The 22,667-nt window shown below is 46.7% G+C and overlaps 1 protein-coding gene across 8 annotated transcripts in view; it reads left to right on the plus strand.

The window, feature by feature from the left end:
* Positions 1–22,667, plus strand: part of LOC119172413 (poly(rC)-binding protein mub) — a 170,198-nt gene that overhangs the window by 116,343 nt on the left and 31,188 nt on the right. For 7 of the 8 annotated variants that reach the window (XM_075893754.1, XM_075893759.1, XM_075893760.1 and 4 more), the window contains 5 exons: positions 12,942–12,965; positions 13,706–13,738; positions 15,036–15,152; positions 15,241–15,414; positions 19,274–19,402. In XM_075893754.1, coding sequence (XP_075749869.1) covers positions 12,942–12,965; positions 13,706–13,738; positions 15,036–15,152; positions 15,241–15,414; positions 19,274–19,402 — 477 coding nt within the window. The remainder of the gene's footprint in view (positions 1–12,941; positions 12,966–13,705; positions 13,739–15,035; positions 15,153–15,240; positions 15,415–19,273; positions 19,403–22,667) is intronic. The other variant, XM_075893755.1, reaches the window with a different exon arrangement.

A 22,667-nucleotide genomic window follows, 5' to 3' on the forward strand; every position in this document is an offset into this window, starting at 1 on the left:
TGCTTGGCAATATTTTTTTTTTCGCTAGTGAGGTGAGTGATTCGGGCTTTCTTTTTATTTTTTTTTTCAGACAATGCGCCCTCGGCAAGCAAATATATAGTGGCGTTATGAGTCATCGATTTTAAAATCGCGCGTTGCCTTTTATCGCCAAAATAGGGGCGATGGCAACGCGGCGCGTAATATATAGAGCTGGTTTACCTCTTCACGAAGACGGATCACTGTTCCGTCACGCCCCCTCTTTCGTTCTTCTTCATATTTTTTTTTCCCTCTCGCGTTAAATTCGCGGTGGCTTCTTTCGCAACACTACGCGGTTGGCGTACGCGCTCGAGGGGAGGGAAGGCGTCCGTTGAACGGGGTGATGAAATTTCTCCTCGCGGGCTGTCGATGCCAATACAAATAGGCTGTTTCCGCCGCCCCACCCGATTTGCCTCTAAACGAGGCATCCGGCTTCTGTTGGTCATTTCGAACTCTCGCCAGGGCTTGTTCTATTGCTTGGCCTTCTGCGTTTACGCTTGGGACTCAAACGGTTTGCCGCGGGCATGCGGTCTCCGTCAATATACATATATATATAGCCATTGAGTCCCCTCTCTCTCTCTTTCCCTCTCTCTCTGTTCCCCGCAGCATGTGGCTCGTTAGCGGTCGTCCCTGTGCTCATGTCCCTCTAACAGTGAATCCCCCACCTCATCGCCGCGTTCCTAGCCGTCACGTGATCGCGCCCGTACTCTTGGACTGTTCGAGCGCGCGCTGGGCGAATCTTCAGACTCGTGCGTCGATGTTTTCGCCTCTTCGGGCGGGCCCCGCAGTTCTCTCCTTGTCTGGCGTAATCGAGGGAGCTGTGTGGGATGCGTCTCGCATTTTGAGTCCGGGAATGTCTACCATTCATTGTGTTTTTATTTTGTTTGTTTCTTCTTTTCACTGTCCGTCTGTTATCTCCCCGCCCCTTATTTTTTTTAGTATTTAAAATATATCTGCCTTGCGAGATCTCTGCGCGTTCCGACACGCGGCATGGTTAAGAAAAGCTTAATTTTCTTATCGTCCTTGGGTTGCTCGCCTATGACGGCGATTGTGTTCTTTCCATCGCCTCTCCATCCAATATTATTTGACGAAGGATTTCATTTTTTTTCACATTTTTTTGTTTTCTTGCTTTTGGTTGAGGACGAGATTGAAATGAATTGCTCCTGGAACTTTTTGCGCTTGTTGTCTTTAGTCATTCTATGCTGAATTATTAGCAGCCAGTCGGTTGCGTAACCCGCTCAAGGCGTGTGCCGCTTCTTTGTTTCTCGCTTTATTCGCGAATAAAGCATTTTCTCGCACTGCCGCTTCGTTCGGCTTAAAGTTGGGAAATAGTGGCCCGTCTCTCGCGAAGGCACGAGCTTTTACGTGGCCCTGTAATTTATACCAGGAATTCACTAGTTAAACACAGCCCTGAATCACTCAAGTGAATGGGTTCCTTCCCGTGCGCTTCGAAGCTGTTCATTTTCCTTCGCCCTTTAGTTACTTCTGACATTCCATTTACCGCTGAAGCGCGCGGCATTGCGCTAGTTCGTTCATCTCATCGGCAATGCGGGGGGCGCTGCTCCCGTGCCATTTATTAATGCGGCACTGGCTGTTACTCCATTTACTAATGCGGCTCTTGTCGTTTTTCACGACGCTGGCCGTGTGCTTTGAGGTGGAAGGCCGAGTTTGATACACGGGGTGGAATTCAGGTGTAAATACTTGAAGAAAGAAAGTTTATGGGCGTTGTCTGTCAGGGAAGTCGAACTTCAGTTAGAGGTAGTGACAGGGCGCGTGGCGTTTTTTTTTTTTTTTTTTTTGGGGGGGGGGGGGGACTTGATCAGTTCTAGTTTCAAATCGGACAAACGCGTAATATCGTTCGCCACCTCCCTGCAGCATGTTTTGTGTGATGTAGGTGTTAATTCATTATGTCAAAAGCACTTCATTCGCATTTTGTTAGCTACTTTTTATCTCACGCTTAAGCCGTGAAAGGAACCGAAGAATTGTGCTAAAGTCGCGCGGCTCATAAACATGTCATCGCCTGCGGTGGAGCGATAAGTATGGATAAGGTCACCGTATCGACGAGGAGACCTGTCTTCTTAAGGGCAACAACCATACTCGCCCTGGCCAAGACAAGAGCGCTCCTCGCGTCGAAGCGTCGTCTCGACTCCACAGGCATTCCTTATAGTTCAACCACTGGAGATAACCTCGGCTGTCTTTCCAGCTGCGAGCTTCGTGTATCGTATCGGCTTGCGCTTGTGTCTGACCGACATGCCATCGCCTGATGGCAACGATTTGTTAAACCGCTCTCGCGATCGAGCATTGGAAGCGGACGAATCGCCTAGAGGGCACGGCGTCCTTCCGAGGCCGAAGGGTGACGCGCCTGCAGTACAAGGCTCCCACTATATCCTGCACACTAAAAGAACGCAGAAATGCCACCCCCTTCCCCCCACCCTCCCTCCTCCGCCATAGCTGCGAGCGCGAGAGAAAGTTGGCGGAGGTTGCGCTGAACCTCGAAGCAAGATCAATGGCGAATCGAAGAGCTCGTTGCGCTTCTTCTAGCGCAGCACAGCGGCAGTTTCCAAAAGTCCGGCAAACAGTGCTTACCTTGTGTAGCCCGTAAGCCTCACCAAAGCCTCGATATACTGCTCGGGCGTCTCCCCTCGCACCATCCGTGTGTCGCAGCGCTTGCTTGCTCTCCCGCTTTTGTTTGTTTTTATGAGGACGGCTTTCGACCGAAGTGTACGGAGCCGTCAGCGCCAATGCAGAAGAGTGCGAGAGAAGGAGAGAGGGGCGGATAGTTTGCCGAGGGTGCGTATAGGGCGCCGCCATCAGTCAATTAAGTGGGCAGTTCTCGTTTGCTCTGAACCTGCCGTGAAGAAGTAAGGAAAGGAAGGAAGAAAAGGAAGCTTTATAAACAGAGAGCTCGGATCAAGCGGCGGAAGAGCTCGGAAGAGTCGTTCCACGGGAGAGAGACTACGCGCGTGCCTGTGGGCCGTTAAGCTGCGGCAAATCGCAATTGGCTGTTATAAAACACACCTGATCCCTGCGGCGGTGGCGTCTCGATCGTTCGGCGCTCCTCTCGGTGCTGCTGCCGCCACCCTTCGAGTCTGACACCTGTCCCTCTCTCGTTCTTCACTTTGCTCTCTGGCTTTGCTCTCAGCCGAGAGAAGTGTCGTATAAGGTTTTTTTTTTTTATCTTTACGTATTTATTCTTGATTCTTTTATTTTGTTTTCACTCGACGTCGTATCACTCTTTGGTTCCTACAGAAAAGCGCCACTTCCCGGTAGCTGTAATCCCAAGTTCTACAGTGGTTGATTGTGGGCCCCTTAATAATAATAATAATAATAATAATAATAATAATAATAATAATAATAATAATAAAACTCTTTAAATACTGCACTAAACCAATGTTCCTTTCTTGCTGTTCTGAATCGCACTTGTATATTAAAGTAAAGATGCCCCATCTTTACTTTTCATTTGCAACAGTAGTTGCTACCTTTTGCGCATTTACTACAATAGCTTTTCTTGACCGATGTAGCACTGTGTCGCCAGGCTCGAATGCTAGGAATCCCGTTTCTGTATCTTCACCGCATGATTCTGAAGGCAGCAAAATTCTAATCATATAATGATTTGAAGGATATTGGCTTTTGGGTGGGTAAATGTTAACGCGAGGCGTAGATTATGCCAAAGCTGGTTAACCTGTCTTGATTATATAGAAAAATCACCACAAACCTTGCCTATGGCCTGCTTTTTTTCTTTGATACCGCCGCTAGTCTTGTGCTGTGGCGATAGTTTTCGCCCTGCAGGCTGGCCTAGCCGTATACCTGCAACACCCCATGGCTTATATCGAATTTGACAGCACCGCGCTGTTGTCTGTATACACGGCGCTTGCCTTCTTTATTCGCCTAGCGCAATTACGCTGTCGAAATTCCCGGCATGTCCGGGCCTCTCACCTAAACGAATCGTGATACGCGGGCACAAACGCCTTTCGCTGGCGCGTGCCCATTGGGGACCGCTGGTGCCCGTGCTCAACTTGCCTGCTCTAGTCCGATAGAAGCGTGTGCGATGGTGAAGGGGTATACAGGCCAGGTAAGCGTATAACGTGCAGGTAACAAGATAGCGCGCGGTGTTTCGAGAAGGCGTTACCTGGACGCGTAGCCGTGTACGCAAGGTGTTGAGAAAGACGGCGGGGGAGGAGCCTACGTAAAACGAACGACGTAAGCTCGCACTTGCTCCACGGAGTGCGCAACGCACGCACTTTGTTCGTATAGCGGGGGCTTTCTCGCAGTTGCTCTTAAAACTCGAAGCCAAGCGAGCGATAGAGCACGTATACGCACGTATACAGCGCATGGTTGGTCGGCGAAGCCTACTAGAACAAAAGAGGCGCGATGAATGTCCCTCGTTAAAAAAGAACATTGGATAGAAAAAAGAATGAAAAGAAAGAGTGAGCCGCCGTTTGTCTGCGCGCTATCTGCTCCGAGCCGGGAGGACCGTGCAGCTTCGAGCAGCAGCTAGCCGGCGCAATTACACGTAGTGCACCGCGGGCCGACCGCCACATGGCCACGTTACTTCATCCCTGCAGTGGTTGCGTTCACGAGCGGCTCGTTTTTCTTTCCTGCCCCCCCCCCCCTCTTCTTGACTCTTTTTTTTTTACTTTTACCTAAATTCTTCTACTGCTGGCATACTTTTTCCTTCGTTTTCTTTCATCCTTTTTTTTTCGCGTTGGCTTCTTCTCCTCAAGGTTCGTTTTCTTTGTGACTCGCCTGTCGACGCGATCGCGAAATAGAAGTGAAAGGGCCCGCAGCTCGAAACAGCGGGGGCCGTTTTCTCGAGGGAGAAAAAGAAAGAAAAAGAGATGTTTTAAGTGTAAAGAAGGGGAAATGTTCCGGGTGTTGAAGGGGAAAGTGAGGCTACTGGCGAATGCCTAGGCGAGCCTGCTGCCACTTCGGGGACAAGTCGGCGTAAAATGACGTCCCCAGGCGAACATTCAAAGCGACAGAGATACACCTCAACGTTGCTCGAGCTGCACACGCTCGCGCGGAAGGCAAAACGTGCCCCGAGGCGTGGCGCGCTAGACGCCTTCCCGAGAAAAAGGGGGAAAAAATAAATGGAGGAGAAAAAAAAAAGAACTGTACGTCGCGTGGCGGCGCCAGAAGGCGACGAAAAATAAGAGCGTTGTACAAACGAAAGTGAGAACACGGGCGAAGAAAGGGGAAGAACGTGAGAAAAAAACAAGAGGTCTGGTTAGTGACAGAGATCGGAAGGAGTGTAAGTGGAAAAATAGGGAAGAGAGGGAGAACGAAAAAAGAGGAAATGCACCGCGCGATGGAAAGAAAGGAATTCGCGCACTAGCGTCGCGAGTTTCTTCGTAACGCCCCCCTCTCCCCCTCTGCCCATTTTATTGTCAACGACTTTTCTTGTTCTTCTAGGGACACTTTCTCTCAAGCTATACCGCGCTGTGCGTGGCTCGCTTATATATACTAGAGTCGGCGTCGCCACGCGAGATGTGAGGCGTCGCTGCCCGTGCACACACTCCACACCCGTTGCCGGCGACAAATAGAACGACTGTTTTCCCTCGCGGGAGCCATTCTTAAACTCGTTGCCGGCCGGGAATGCGCTCTTCGGGATTGCTCTCTGCACCCCACTACCTCGCCAGCCATCCCAGCGACACTTGCCACCCCCACGCGGCAATGACATTGCAGAGACACGAGTATCGGAACCTACACAGTACCACAGTTGTTACTCAACCCACTCTCCATCTCCCATTTGCCTCGGCGGTGTGTAAAGCCGCGGCGACAAGTACTGACTCAAGAGAGAAACCACTTCGAGCCGAGCCACGGTCTTAGCCTCGCAGTGCTTGCTCTTCGCCTTCGAGAGATGTCCCGACACGTTTTGTTCTGCGGAGTCGTCGCACTACCGCTTGCGCCCGGGGAGTAGTACTGTCCACGGTGTAGGACGAAAGGACCACCGCCAGCAGTGGTCCCCTCCGCGCGCCGTTATATTAGCCCTGAACCAGCGGATCTCGGCACTGGTCGCGGGATTCGTTTATCTGTCGCCCGCGCCACTTCGCACGCCATCTTGTTAACCCGGAATGAAAACGAATGGCTGTCCTCTTCGTTGGACGCGACAGGAGAGGCGGCGCGCGGAGCCTTGTCGTTTATGTCTCTCCCTTTTACTGTGGTCGGTGGCGAGCCTCTTACGGTGGCTGTTTTGAAGGTATGGCTGTACCATCGCCCCGTTATTTCCGCGTACTGCTGCGTCTCTTCTCCGAGTGCTACGAGTGGACACTTGATTTACGACCGTTGAGCCGCCCTCGCGTCCTAGGAATGAGTCGGTTTATGGTGTCCTTGTTTTAAAGAAAAAGAAAACGTTCTTGCTCTTACTTTAGCGTCGTCACGTAGAGATCACCCGGTCGCTTTTTAGCTTCATGCACCGTGACTTGTTACATGTCACTGCTCGGCCTACCGTGTTTACCAGGAGAATAAAATGTGCAATTGCGTAACCACGTCTGACCAAACACTCATCACAAGGAAAATTTCCCGCCGATGCTCCTGGCAGTGCGTTCGGTAAGCACAGCGGCTATTGAGAAGCCTGATAACATTCTATTTTCTTTTTTTTTTTTACTGGTGTGCACGATCTGCCCTTTTTTTCTCTTTTTTTTTACTGTTTACGTTTATGATCTCGCCGCTGCGTGAATACTGCCTGTTTGAAATATCGGCTGCTGCATGTAATGTAACGTGGCATCAAGCTCCCCGTGGTCCTGCGCAGTGGCACACTTGGTTACGGTAGTCGGCCGCTAACACCAAAAGTCGGGGGTTCGATTCCGGTTGCGGCGGACGAATTTCGACAGAAGCGAAGTGCTCCGCTGTACTTGTGCCATAGCAGCTGTACAGGTTGAATAACACATAGTAGTCAACAGCCTTCTACGCGGCGTGCCTAATGATATTGCTGGATCTCAGAAAATTTGTCGCTCAGGCCTAGTTGGTTCATAATTCTCAACTACAGAGCTCAAATTCGGTATGGACTTGGAAGATCACATGTGTTGTGTGTGCTCTTTCTTCTGTTTCCCACGCAGAATCGGCGCTGTGCATGTTGACGCCTACAGCACGTACGCATAATTAGGACAGGACACAGAAGAACGAAACGGACACGACGCTCTGTGCTATGTCGTTTCTGCGCGCTAATGTAATACCGTCATGCCCAAGATCGTGTTTTTTTTTCAAATGCGTTCTGCAGTTTAGCATCGTATTGCAGCTTTGGATTGTCATGAAACTCCCCGCCCGCCGAAATGCAGCAGCCGTGCTAAGACATGGCAGGCCTAAACATACGTATGAGCGGGTTCCAGACTTCCTTCCAGCTAGCTGCTCCGTCGGGTGGTAGGGGGCTTTTCTGTGTACCGTTCCTCCTATCAGCGCCTTTGCATCGGTACATGCACTTTCTATACAGTGCGTTTGTTTGCCCGAGTCGAGCGAAACAAAAGAGAAAAAGAAAATGTGGGTGTTGAAGGGACTCTATGGCTGCCCGGATGGGGGTTAAGGGCTGTCGTTTCGCACGCGTCCCCATTACGGCCAGGAATCGGGCTCTGCCCGGCGCACACTCTGCACCTCTCTTCTTTTTGTCATTCCTTCTAGAGGTGCGCTTCGCCGACCGCCATTCTCCGGAGCTGGTGTTTGCCGACGGAAAACCGACGAAGCGGCACCGCCCGAAGAATCGCGGCCCGCCGTGCGTGCGAGGCGGGGCGGCAACCAGAGTCGCTGACGCCGTGCGCGGCGATTCTCCTAAGTGGGTGAATTAATGAGGCGCGCGGGCGATCCCCCCGTTAATTACCAATAGTCTCGGGTCCTTCCTTCCCAGATCAACGTGCCGCTCGACGGAGCTTGGTAAAAAGGTAGGACAGCGAGAGAAACCTGCGGCGTTCCTTATTTCTTCGTCCTGCTGCTGGCGTTTCGTGCCGTTTGCCTTTTTTTGCAGAAAGAACCGGGGATGAATGTACATGCTGCGCCACCTTTGTCGCGTCCGACGATTTTGGTGAAATACAGAAGGGGTTTCCGGCGGAAGTCGTTGAGTGGTGCGAAAATCTTAGTGATTGTTTGCGTTTGCCGATGAGTCATATTTGCGCCTGTTCATTTCGGGTGAAATCATTTGTTATTGGTCAGTGCTAGTTATGTTGCAAGCGCCAGTTTTGAGAAGGTTATTCGCGTGCAGAGGAGCGCATGCCGAGTGGCAAGAATTTCTTCAAAGTGAAATATTGTACTAAAATTTAAGAACGTGAAAGGAGAATCTGGGCGACTGGGAATACACGACACTCACCATGCGCCCAGTTTTTCTAGCTCTACATCGCTAGGTTGGAGTAGATAGCTCGCATGAGATGTAGCGACGCATGTCAAGACAACTTCTGCTTCCTTAACAGCAAAAGGCAAGTTTAGAGTAGAGAAAAGCAGAAAGTATATGAGGAGGAGTGGTTGAGAATACAACGTTTTGGGGGTCTTTTAATCTTCTAAATGATAAATACCGAAAAGCTACGACTATTTGTAGCGACCGTGCGCTGGTGTTTTTTACTTTGCTTTGTCGTTACACTTTTCTGCATAGCGTGATGCATCCTTTACAGGGAAATTTAAATTTTGGTGATGCTGTATGACATTTGGCTTTGTTGTCACACTTACATGCATTGCGTGGTGCACACTTTACAGGGAAGTTTGTTTGTTATGGTACTTTTCTGTAGGGCAAATAAACACGACGTATTGGAGAAACCTACTGAACAATTTGTTGCAAAGTAAGGGCGAATGTACCATTCCGTGTTCGTTTTAAGTCAGCAACTGCTTTGAGTACTGCTCGGATAACTGAGATAAAGTTGCGGAAGAGTGGTAAGATGGGAGAGTGGGTAATGCTTCATTGTGCAACTGCGCAAAAAACGAACGGAAACACAGAGGGAGAGGAAAGCACAAACAGGCGTGCAAACTGCACCTTGTGCTCTTCTCTTGCTATGTGTATCCGTTCGTTCTTTGCGCGGTTACATAATGAGATAAAGCTTCCTTTTTTTCGAGTATTCGTATAGCGGACTTGCTTGTCGTTTAAATAAAACGCGCAAGAACGTGTGGCAACGCTTCATCTTCGCCCTCGTGTTGCGACAGTCGTGAAAATGAACTCGGCGTTGGTACACTGGCTCGCCATCGCTACGCCATTATACGCTCGAGTTCGAATGCTAGATTTATGATCGGCAATTGCCAGCGAAGGCGCCAGATCTTGAGCCGTTCACGATCTTTCTTTTTCTGAACCGCACGCCGAGGCGGGGCGCACTTGCATGCTCGGCGCGTTATAAATAAATCCGTACCTCTTCTGGCGGCCAGCGAGGCTATTTCCTGTTTGCCAAACTATCTCTCGCTGCAGCAGCTCCCTTCTGCCGAATATGCAACTTTGTGACGTCGGCCTCGCTGTTTGCTTTCTCAGAGAAGCCTTTTGTCTTTCTTCCTGGACCCCGTGAGGTCTTATGTTACGCCCTCTATTTCTCCCCTACTCTTTCTCTCCCGCACCGGGATCTTTATTTACGCTTCTCGGGTCGCCTTGTGCTTCTCTCTCCCTATGCCTCGCTCCCCTCCTTCTCCGCTGCCCGCTTTATTGTTTTATGTCGGCGCCTGGGACCTAGCCTCACTCTCTCCTACCTTCTCTCGTGATTGCGCATCAACTGTGTCTTATTAGAACGGTGCATTGCTGCTGAGCCTCCTCCTGCCATCGTATGCTGTAGACGTGGGGCTGTTCGCTCCTACACAGCGCTTCGCTGCATGTCGGCCGTGTTTTCGGTTGTTGTCTCCCGCTTTAAATTTGCACCCGACATGTTTTCAAGAACATTTTTGTGTTATCTTGTTCAATGTTACGCAAGGAAAGCTACTACTTTCCGCCTTTCGCCGCGTTTCAAACCTGGTGTCACCTGCTGTCAGAGCTTTCCGCGGCACTTCTTTTACACCCTTCAACTACACTCGGAGCGAAGCGCTTTCGACAGGCGGCTGTGTTCAGCGGCACCTACAGCGCCGACAGGCGGCCCGAGCGTATTCGCCGATCGGATGCAGGGCAGCGCGCTGCACGCTATTAGCGAGAGCCACCGGCACTCGCCTTTGGCCCCCAACAGTGCCGCCTCTTTGTGCGCCCGCGTATCACGACCTTCCGTCCTCCTCTCGTGTCCCGGGCGCTATTTTAGTCCGCCCGGTGTACGACAATTTGCTTTGCCGGCTGTCAGGCCCTCCTCGCCGCTTCTTTTCCTTATCCTACTTCGGTCTGCCCCTCACTTTCTTCAGCCGGTGTGTCGCAGCCCCGCCTCGCGACACGTCGGCCGCCTTTCCTTCCTTCGACGTATAGTCGCGCTGTGCACGTCGTCGTGCCTGCGGTTGGGAATCTCGGATTTCTTTCTTGCCGGCCGCGTCCTTCGAGATCCGGGGTGTGCTGCTGCTGCATTATATGGCCACCGGCACGTGTTTACCGCCTTGTGTAACGCCCTCTGGTGCGCGGCTTGGCCCCGCCAGATAAGCCTCCGTGGCTCGCCGTAAAGCGCCCAAGTGCCACGTCGTTCCTCGCTTCTTTTCCTCGTTGCTAGCCAGGTTTTTTGAAGCCTGGCGTCGCCTCGCTCCTCTTCGGCTCCCCCCGCTTCCTTTTGTTCCTGCGGGAACAAAGGCGGAAATGGGCGAGCGTGCCTCGGAGCCCCCGCTGGCGGCATATTTTCTTTCTTTTTTTTCCCAGTCGGCCAACTCGCTGGCGTGCTCTTCACCACGCGCCCGCTCTCTTAGCGCCTGCCCGCCATGTCTGTCTGCTCGGTAGTACACGCGTGCCCACGAGCGGCTTCGAGGAAATGAGCTCTTGTACGGCCGCCGCCCCGGCAGAGCCGTTCAGGCATGCTTGATAAGATGCCTTCCCCCCACGTCTACCCCGCCGCGGCACTCCCTTTTTCTCTTTCTCCTCTTTTATCATTCGTCTTCGCGGCATGCGCAACACTGCGATATTTGTTCCCCCCGCCCTCGTGCTGCTGAGCTTTATTCCTGTTATTGCTTTCTGTCTGCAATGAATGCAAGTCTGGCACCGCTGGGGCATAGTACTAGTACGGAGCTGTGTCAGCAAACGGGTAGTCTGGTTATGGCAAACCGCCCCCGTGGGTCTGAATTCTCAACCCAAAGTCCAGTGTGGCATGGTGGCAACTGCTCTGCTTCGCAAGAATGACGATAGTTGTGGCGCGAAAACAAAACGACGACACGGAGACAAGAAAGCCACGTGTGTCTCTGTGTCGTCGTTTTGTTCTCGCGCTACAACTATCGTCATGCCATACCAAATAGCCCGAGCTGCCACACTTCGCAAGAATGTTATAAATCACAAGCATCGCAGACAAAGTTCTATTTTTCTATGTTGTTATTGTGCTCGAAATGAACAAGTTTTCATACCATGTCACCTTTTGAAGTCCCTGGTGATTTTTCTGTCTGTCACACTCGTGGCGCTGTAAAACCAAATAATTGTGTTATGTGTCATATCTACTTTTTTAAAGTAATTGAATCGCCTTCTGAGCTAACTTTAAGCTATTGCACAATATTCAAACAAATAACAGTGTCCGATATACAAAATGCATTCAAATTCCTCTACAGCAAACACTTTTGAATATAAGTACGATAGCATGACCGGTGTAACGGAATTTCTCTCTTTCGTGTGTACAGTGAATATGCTGTATTGAAAGTGCTGCTCTGACATTATGTGTTAATGGCAAGAATTTAGGCATCACTGATAAGTTATTTGCAACTTTACAATGAAGGTGCAGTCAATGAGATATAAAAGTACTAAAATTCACTCTTTAATTTGTGCTTCAGCCAGTGCTCGTAATATCAAGGTGATCCTGGCTTGCACGCTTAAGACGTGATGTGTTTTTGTCAACGACAAACCTAAATAGCAGACCAAGATAATGTTGTCCAGTTACGACTCGCGAAACCTACACTACTTTAATTTATTTTCTCTGTTTCATATGTCTATGACTCTGCATAGAAAGCACTAGTAAGGAGAACTGGGATCAGAGTAGTAGGTCAGGATGCCACATCATCTCATGAACACAGATGTAAATTAAGAACAAGAAAGGACATGGTATTCAAGCTCCATGATTAAGTGACTTTTATGTTGAAGAATTCCTTGGTTTCCTGGTGCTTCATTACTAGGGTCTTTACAAAAATTCCACGCTGAAACAGCAAGGATATGTCGATCGTAACTCTTGATTTCACATATCTAGCACTTCACAGTGCACAGGGCACGGGAAAAAAAAGGTTTGAGGAAGCTCTACTAGGCTTTCCAGCCTGGTACACTTTAGCATCAATGTTATGATTTATGTAGTAAGTCTAAACACTGAAATAAATGTGTGTGATAGTGCCCCAACGCTTTTTTCACGTCCCTAACTAAAGGACATAGCTCACCACAACTCATTTCCCCCCCCCCCCCCCAAAAAAAAAAAAAAACTTCACTGTCAACCTAAGACCAATCTTGCATGATCTGAATGTTTCCACCCTCTATACTTGTAATTGCAGCAGTGGTTAGTCAATAATGCAGCATGAAAGAAATGCATGTAAAACTGCATAATTACAGCCATTTATGATTCATTCTTATTGCATGTTTCTCTGGAATCCTGTGCTGTGCTGGTGTATTTAAGGCTCAGCAATAATACTGATGTTTAGTTTCGGAGGCAAAGCAGGATAGTGGTCCGAAGCAGGTTATTATATTAATTTTCTGTGCCAACCCTTTGCAAGAAGGAAAATGTATACTTCAGTATTACCATGACTGGGGCTCCAGGCACCTTGCTTAGAATTTCCTTTTTCTATACATCTGAAAAACATCTCTGCAAATTACAATCGGTGTTCCAGCATGTTTTTTTTTTATCATTATTTGTGCCACTCTCATGCCTTTTCTTTTCATTTTTTTTTTCCGCTTGCAGGAAGTGGGGAGCATCATAGGAAAAGTAAGTGCAGCCTTCGCCTCTGTTGAAAATACAAAATAGTTTTTTATAGACCTACAACGTTCTATGTCATTATACTAGCATTTTAATTGTGTCTTAATGACCAAGGTGTCGAAGTGAAAATTAAGTCAAGAAATTCTGTGTGGTACATTATGTCTTGGTGTAAATTAATTTAGCTGACTATATTCATTTCATGTTTTTTGGGAGGGACCATCACGCATCAGTTTTCTACTAAATAATCCATCTGCCCCAATTCACATTTGTGTCACGTACCGATTCTGCACTTTGAAAGACCTTTACATAAAAAATGATGTCTTCAATTCACAGTAGTAACTAATTTAGAATTATTAGGCTTTGGAAATATTCAGAGTAGTAACTAATTTAGAATGATTAGGCTTTGGAAATATTCATTTTGATGTATATATTCTTTCAGAAAGTAATTATGAACTATTGTTAAAGTATGCCTCTTTGTTGTATCATTTCAATGTATCAGTTTTCTTGCTTTGTAAAAAAAAATCTGATTTGCATTGCAACCATTCATTAAAGTTTGTAGACTACACTGCCTTTCTGCTCTGCATTAAGATTAAGTTTTTCTTTGTTGCTACAACAATCTAATCATCTGCTTTATGGTATTGGCAAATGTAAGAGCCTGACAGATGGCTTTTGAGATCTGTAAAATCGAGTAATTTGAAAGAGTCTAACTTGCTGTGATTTATTTTCTTTGTATTCCTTTATCGTTGCAGAAAGGGGACAACATAAAAAAGTTCAGAGAAGAGGTGAGTTGCATAACTTGTATCGCACATTATGCTGCTCAGCTTGTGGTTTTCTGTTGATCTTATTGCACGTACATTCGAACAGGAGGCATGCACCAGGAAGCAATTTTTGTCTTCTCTGTTATCATCAGGGTACCATGCGTGCATTGTTTATCAACTCCTATTTCAATGTAGGCACACTGGTGTCTTTTGTACCCATTTGTCTCTTTCATCAGTGTCTCTCATAAGGAGGTTTGCCTGTACTTCTGAATAAAATTCAAACATTTCACTTAAATGCGTTCAGTTTTAAAAATGCTCTGACTTTTAGAAGTACGTGCATGACATTACAAATAGCTATTGAATCGTTTTATTTATTTATATTTTTTTTGCACCAAAATGGTGGTTGTTAGTACATTCTTCCTAACTTGCCTCAGTGCATTGTGCAGACAGTTCAGCATTGTCTATAAAAACACATCCTTTCAACACGGCCGTCGATAGTTTAGTTAGGCAATTTCAGGTTCAGTCCCTCATTTTTTAGCATTTTCATCCTTTTGCCCGCATTCCAAGAAACGATTGAAGGTGTCTATCATGTACCATTGCCCTGTACTGGTGAAAGCTCACCAGTTGAAGTTCTTCCTAGATCTTACTTTGTTGCACTACCAAGTTGCAAGGTATGCTATTGTCAAGTATCGACATATATGGTTCTTCTGTGACTTCACTACGAAGTCTCAGTACAGGCAGGTGCAAACCTTTAATGTCCTTAACTTGCTCTTTCACTGTATGTCATTGTACACAGAGTGATGCCACACTACACTCGTGGAACTGCGAGTAATATTGGCAGGCATTGAACATGTACCATTTCCCAGCAACTACATATGCTCAACACCTAATTGCACATATCTTCTGGTGTTCGCGGCATGAATGGGGTGCATCCTGTCATTCTCAACACCTATGACGACGGTCTAGTCGTTATGCTGCTAGACTGCTGAGCTGCAGGCCGCAGGATCACATTCCAGCTGTGGCGCTTATATCTTCGATGAAGACGAAAATTCTTGTGGCTCATGTAGTTAGATTTAGGTGCATATTAAAAAACACCAGGTGGAGAAGACTTTCAGAGCTCTCCACTATAGTGGTTCTCACAACCATGTGTCGATTTTTAGTAGTTAAACACAAAAAATATTAATATTACTGTCATTCTCGATGGTTGTAAATAAATGTTATTTCTCTCCATCTCTCTCTCTGGTGTTACGTGGCTTCACCATGAAGCTGCAGCCAGGTGCCAGCATTAAATATCTTTTCCTCGCTCTTTCACTGAACGCAGAGCGGTGCCAAGATCAACATCTCGGATGGGTCATGCCCCGAGCGCATAGTCACTGTCACGGGTTCCACAGAGGCCATCCTGAAGGCCTTCTCGCTCATTGCCCGCAAGTTTGAAGAGGTGAGCCCGGCAGTGGTAGGCCATACGGCCCCTCTGCTTCTCAGGGGTGTGGGGGGCTAGAGCGGTGGACGTTTCACAGAGCGAGCAGATGTTGTCTCTGCTCTGCCTTCCCGTGCAGACGGTGGGGCCCACCCTGCAGGAGCTGCAAAGCAATGGAAGCCACCTGCCCAAGCCGCCGGTCACACTGCGCCTCATTGTCCCCGCGAGCCAGTGCGGCTCCCTCATCGGCAAGGGAGGCTCCAAGATTAAGGAAATCAGAGAGGTCAGTGTCGCCTTTCCTCAGCCCTGGTTTCAGCGAGATGGGCATGTTTGTCGTCCTTGATGATGCTTGGGCAAATTGGTTCATACTCGATATTGTGACAGCATGAATGAAGGGAATCCATAAAAAGGCACACAGATACAGTGCCAATCGTGTTGTATTGCTGTATATGTGTGTCTTTCTGTGCGTTCTATCTGTTTTGCACTGTTAAAATCCGACACTTACATATGATTGACTGCAACATGATTTAGCTAAATTGTCACATCAAGGTATCATTATTTTTTGTATTCATTAAAAACTTATAAGCCCCATGTAGGTATATTATGTGAGAGGCGCTAGACAATATTTTCGAGAAACAAAACACGGGTAGAAGAAGTTACAAAACCAGGTAATATAAAATTGCAAAACATAAGAGGTATGGTACGGCATAGGCTATCAACATTGTAACAATAAAATTGTTGTTGTTTTAATTGTTGTTGTAATTTAAATTGTTGTTTAACACATGTTTTATACATATTTTATTGAGGCTGCATCACATAATTATATAATGTATAAGCATAACTAAAGGGATCATTTGGTTTGCAAAAGCAGTCATAAATGGTTAGTATTTTCATTTAAAAAATGCCGCATGGCCATGAATGCAGGCTGTCATATCCCCAGGTCCCCAATTACGTTGTAGATCAGGTACATGGCTGCAAAGGGTCAGTCATTAGTAAAAAAAACTAAATGAAAAAAAAAAGACTTTCAGATAAACTGGAAACAGGTTAAACATGCTAAAACAACCCAGCAATACATCGGTAATCAACTTATCTCAAAAGATGATTGGTTGCGGGGTTTTGAAAGATGCTGCGTCAGCTAAAATGACCAAGGAAGTTGATTCCGCTAAACGCAGGTTTCTGGTGTAAAATATCACAGGCTTTAGTAAGCATAACAACGAGGAAAGGCTACATCGCTGTGGTGGTCTGATTGGTATAATACATGCACAAATTGTTGAATATGTTGTCTGTGTTGTAATTCGTGATATATAGTAACTTTTGATGTAGCAACTTGTTTGCATCATGTTGTGGATTCAGAGCCAACAGCGACAGTAAGAAGAGACAGCTACAGGCCTCAGGAAATCAAAGAAAAATAGGAAAATTATAAGTAAGAATATTGGGTTGAGTTAATATAAAACACATGGGAATGAAACACAAATATTTGTATAACCAGTCACTAGCAACATCTGCACACAATATAACGTGATATGACGTTCTTTTTCAAAGCTGCTTTATCAACCAATTCGCCTACTGACAATTTGTTTGTGCCAAGAGCAGTCGTATCGCTTAAGATAGCACCTGTGACAAGCCTTGTGTAGCACGCAAGACTCAGGCAAACGGTACAGAGACTATAAGAGTGACATAAAGCTCTCAGGATGAGGTATAAGGCAACGTGTAAAAAAGTAATCAACAGGAGACGCGAAGTTTCTTTTCACAAAGTGGTTATAACGCAAAGTGGTTTCGCAAAGTGGATATATCGCAAAGTGGTTTGGTGCTTAGACGTTGATGCACACAGCTCTGGAGCAAGGATACCTGAATGCTAGCACATATGAAAGGACCTAATTTGGAGCTCGATTTTCTTTCTTCTATATTTTTACACACCTGTTCACAAACCCAGTTTAATGCATGTGCACGCACACTCGCCTGTGAGATACCATCGCGGTACAATGCATCCGGTTGCTTTAATAAACACGTCTGCACAGTCTCAGTCTAACGAATGCATGTCACATCCACAAAACATTATTTATTTATTTATTTATTTATTTACCTACAGTCTACGGCAGGGTCATAACAGAGCCCATGCAGGAGTGGTATCAAGGGTGAATGAATCACAGGCACTTGTACAAACACGCACAAGAAAAGATAGCTATTCTCATTCAAAATATGTAGTCACACACACGTACATGAAGCAATTCATAATCAATATATATTTACTCATCTAATCCTCGCACTCCCATAATACTCCCCCCCCAACATTGCCCAATAAAGATACGATTTATTTTTTTTTCCTCGAGTAATTATAGCACCCCTGAAAACTACTGCAAGAATGTCGTCTGCTCATTCCAACACCTGATGATGATAGCGCGCACCATCTAGAGCCATTTTTTAAGCATCAAGTGTACTATTATATCACGGAGATTCAATCCAATCCAAGCCAAGCCAAAGTGGCAAGTGCACGTTGCGGCGTGTTTTGTATGTTGTGTCGGTAATCTTATCACATTATGGGGGGACACTGAAGCTACACTGCTGCTTTCAAGTTGAAAGTGATATATCATGCACTTACCAATGGCAACAGTGCTGCCAAGAGGCCCTTCGCAGTCTACGAGTTTTGTGTTCGTACTGGTGACAGCAGCTGAAAGCCACTAAGACGTGTTGGGCCTGCCATGTGCCTAAAACTGAGATTGATGGTAAACTTTATTTCTTCTGGAGGAAACTGCAGACGATTCTGTTAAATAGCCATCAGCCCAATACTGACGTCCTACGCTCACCTTTTGAGGGCTCCTATTAAGCAACGAATGCTACCGCTATGCCCGCAACGCCCACAAGCTTTGCGTATGGTATTCTAGTTTTCGACTGTTTGCTTCCACTTTTTGTGTCTCAAATAAATCTTTTCTTGTGTTAAACCTCTGCTTTTATTGTTGAGGTAAGTTTTAATTAGTACTTCTTAAAGCTTGCTGTTGGTTGCTGGTGTGAGAATCCCTATTTGCCGCCGCTTCGTTTTTTGTTTTTTTTTTTCGCTCTGTACGTTTTCATGGAAAGTTTTTCTCGTGTAATTCTCGCATCCCCCAACTTTGCATCAGTTTTCCTTCAAGAAAAGTGCGAGGATAATGCGAGTAAACATGGTAGTGTCTTGTGTATTCGAGCTTATGTCTGCATTCTATGCAGCACCAGGACAGCTCTTGCAGGTTGCAAGTCTGATTGAACAAAGTGCAACTGGGCATCATGCATTAATACTAGAAAGAATGGCTTCATGTTGCCTGATGCAGCAGTTAATTATGTTGACATATGTCGATTGAAATCAACGCGTGCCAATGCCCTTTCACACGGTATACAGTTGAACCCTCTTACAAGAGGCATGCTTCAGGCAGCAATTCTTGTTTTTTATATGAGATGTCTCTTACAAGCAGGGTAGCTCGTATGCATTTCTTATCAACCTGTATTTTACTGCAGGCACACTGGTGTCTATTATAGCCATTTGTCTCTTATATCAATCTATCTTATAAAGGGATTTGACTGTACATGAACATCATGTCAGCTTGTCCACATCATGTGGCACATCGCTGAAATCAGAATTCGCTTCACCACACCGAAACGCAAGCTTGGCTGGCCCAAACAAGTTAGCATCTGGCCCCACCTTTAGACGTTGTATCGTTCACATAGGTTTGCTTCAGTGTGCAGAAATCCTGCCTAAATGGTACTGTGGCAAGATTTTGACGGATGAGTACACTATGCTTGGCCCATATCGGCATACAAATTGGTCGTCTCTTTGTGTCGTGCTGGGCAGCATTTTAACAAACGATTGCTGTATCTGACAAAACGACCCCCTTACAAAGCGTTATTTTGTGTTATTTCTTAAGCATAAGTGCAGATACTTCTTGCGACTTGTGCTAAACTAAGGGCAGGAAACGTTTTTACGTATTCATGTTGCACACTTGCTGCAATGAATGTCCTTTTAACCCCTTGTATGAAACTGCAGTTGTCTTTAACATTTTTGTCATTATTTAATACATGTAATTAGTAAGTAGCGATTATGAACGGTTTACATTCATATTGCTGCACATTTGCTTCAGCCTGACACTAACCTCCTTTCTGAACAAATTTTGCAGGTGACGGGTGCTTCCATTCAGGTGGCCAGTGAGATGCTCCCAAATTCCACCGAACGAGCCGTAACTGTTTCTGGTACTGCTGAAGCCATCACGAAATGCATCTACCAGATCTGTTGTGTCATGATGGAGGTGAGAATGTTTCGAGCTTTGTGGTGCATCTGCTCTTACTTTGGTGGTGCTTTGCGCCCTCACAAATATGGCACTCACTGATGGGCATCCTCAGTGTACCTTGAAACTCCAGAGTCAACTATACATTTTTCAGATAGCCGTAGGAACTTTGATATAGTCATAAAAATTGCGCAATCCAAAATAAAGAATTCATGCATTCTTACTTGCCTCATGTGGTGAAATTGCCATGGCTGTGTCTGAAACAGCTTTGAAGGCGTCGGTCCTGGTGGAAATTTTCAATAATAAACAGCAACAGTCTATTGGGTTCATGATGCCTATTGGGGCATTGGTTCTATATAGGTTTGGTGGAGCTGCATTTGGCTGTTAGTTCGGTATTAGACTACTAGGTCTATATATACACCTTTTCACCAGAGCACTCTCAAACCCCTAAGCCGCTGTGGTCAAGGTATGTTCTTAGTGTTGTCATCGTGCCTTGAGATATGCAAGGCACATGCTGTACCTGCACACATGGTATGCTTGAATGTAGTATGTGTAATAGGCACCTCTCTCTGAAAAGAAGTGACTCTCGTGGCAGGAAATTGTGCATATTTCAAGAACAGACGATCTGGCCATCACTGTGATGTATGGGTGAACGAAGAATCAGCGCAAAAAGAAAAATTTGGGTGAAATCATGTCTGCAGCACAGCACGCCAGAGGATGAGTGCCATTGTGATATGTGCGTGCTGCATCGCTTTCCGTCGTCGCCTGAATTGCGAGAACGGTGGGTGTCATCGGTAAATCGAAAGAACCACCGCGTGTCGCCATTGTCACGCCTCTGTTCCCGACACTTCGGTAGCGGCAAAAAAACCGAATAGACCAACGTTCCTGTGCTGCATCTCGGATGCTGCAAAAAGGTACAGAGAGAGTCACCGTTGTCTAGAGCATACAACCAGCCGTTTTAGCTGTAATTTGCTGCTAAAACGTGCAAATACAAATGCTGTAATAATACGTAACATGGTTATACAGTCGAAACCCGCAATAACAAAATCCCCGCGGCAACAAAATATTTCCAGATTCCCGGCGAACGTTCATAGAAGCCCATGTATTACATATCTTGCGGCAACGAAATGTTTTTGGACAGCGATCCCGCATTAACCAATTTTCTATTACAGTGCGGGCCTTATTTTACCCTCCCGCCAAAAATTAACTGTCGAAAATATGCTCGCATGCGTGTTATGCGCACTCAAAATTTGTAAACTTCTGCTTTTGCCATGCTAGCGTGGGTACCGCCATTTTTGTTTACTTTAGGGGAAACGCGGCTTCGGGATCGCGAATAACCGTGCAGAAGTGCTTCGAAAAATTCATTTCACCAACCTAGGTAGCGAAACTTTTTCTGGAAATTGGGAGAAAACAGCGATTTTCAAAAAAATTATGGCTTTGCGATGGCGGGGTCGGGAGCCGCTTCTTGGGCTAATCGGAAAGAGCATTCCTCCGTGTTTAACCTTCCCGCCTCAGCTGGCTCCTCCCTTTAAAAACAAGCGCACAAAAACCAAATGTTTGAAGGGCGTTTCGAGGCCCTTGATTGGCTGTGGCCGCCATGTTGCGTCAGCTCGCCTCGCCATTGGCCCGATGCTCGCTCCGGGAGATCGTCGTCTGCTGCTTGTGCGTCGCGAGGACATGGCTCTCGAAAATTGCTACTTCATGACGTGTTTGCGGCTTAATGACCACTTAAGATATAGTTACGCTTTAGTCAAGAGCAGTAGGCGAATGGGCGATCAGGTTACTACGAGCGCGGCGCGTCATCGGAGTCGTCTTTAGCCCTCACTCCGTCGAAAGCGAGACTGCGGGCAGGAACGACGCGCTAGCGCGCTCGTGGCGACGTGCTTCGTCACAAGCAATGAAGCTGTAAGCAGTGGCACGGTCAGATTACTACGAGTGGCCGCACCGGATGCACGATCAGATTACTACGAGCGGGCGCGCGGTCTACGAGCGCGGCACGTCATCGGAGTCGGCTTTAGCCCTAACTCCGCTGACAGCGAGATCGCGGGCAGAAACAACGCGCTAGCGCATCCAAAACAACCCGGGGGTTGTTTTGGATGCGCTGGACACCTTTCGCTCCTTCTTTGGCGCACATGACAACGACGTAACAATAGACCACTTTTTCCAGTGCGAAGGGAGAGCTTCGAAGTTGTTGCATGGCAAGAGTTGGCAAAGTAAGTTGACCGACTTCTGCAAATAAATTTTCGTTCTGCTGGCCGTATCACTGTTTTTATGTCTCATACTCACGACAATGAAATTCTCGCGAAAACGAAATTTTTTGGTTTCCCCGGCGATTTCGTTATTGCGGGTTTCGACTGTACCGCATGCACTTCTAATGTAAGCATGAAAGGAAGCTTGTCGCTAATGGGAAGTGGCAGCTGCGGACAACAGCGGCCTCTGCCACAGGCCCTGCTGCTCCAGACAAGTGCGATTACGCCTGTACGCAAATCACTGAAAGTACTGCGCTTGCTGCTGTCAGTACCGATGAGGAAGCAGCGCCGTTTGTAGACGCAAAACTTACTCTTAAATGCACTCCGCTGAACGATTCAGGCAGCGACAGATCAGTGAGTGGCAGCGACGGTATCACCCAACAGTCCAAGGAAACGAAAAATTCACGAACACTGTAGCGCGGATCTCACACCAACGAATAACCTGCAGCTCAAGTACGCACAGCCCTAGATTGCGATTTCATCAAACCTGCATGTTAAACAGGGCGCATTTTAATATGGCTACCCCCTGTAATGAAAATTTGGAAACGTGTATGTATTCGTTTTAGATTTGCTTACTGGTGAGGTTTTGGTTTTGTATTTGCCTATTTGTCATCCATTAGGCATTAGTTCACCAGAGTTATTCTTGCTTAAGTGTGTTATAGGTGCCTATCTTCACGCTAGTGCCAAGGCTTGTCTCACTCATTCATGCAGTACCAAGGCTTGAGACCAGGTGATGCAATGTGCTGGTTTTTGTGATCTTAAAATGCAACTTACAAATTAAAATCTCATTCAAATGATGAAAAGAATACACAGTCTGACATGTTATGGCCAGTTCTGGTCCTTTTAAACGAGCCAGTGCACTATATAGCCAGCAAGGTTGAGGGCACTGGTCACCCTCTTTTGTAGGACTCTTAGCAGCATTTCTGTCTCTCATTCTTTTATACATGTGACTCATTTAGTATAATAAATTCGTTATGTACACAGAAATCTTTACTGAACTTTTATAAAAGAACTGAAAACTACAGCGATTTGCTGGT

Source organism: Rhipicephalus microplus, chromosome 4, assembly GCF_043290135.1.
Source record: "Rhipicephalus microplus isolate Deutch F79 chromosome 4, USDA_Rmic, whole genome shotgun sequence".
NCBI lineage: Eukaryota > Metazoa > Arthropoda > Arachnida > Ixodida > Ixodidae > Rhipicephalus > Rhipicephalus microplus.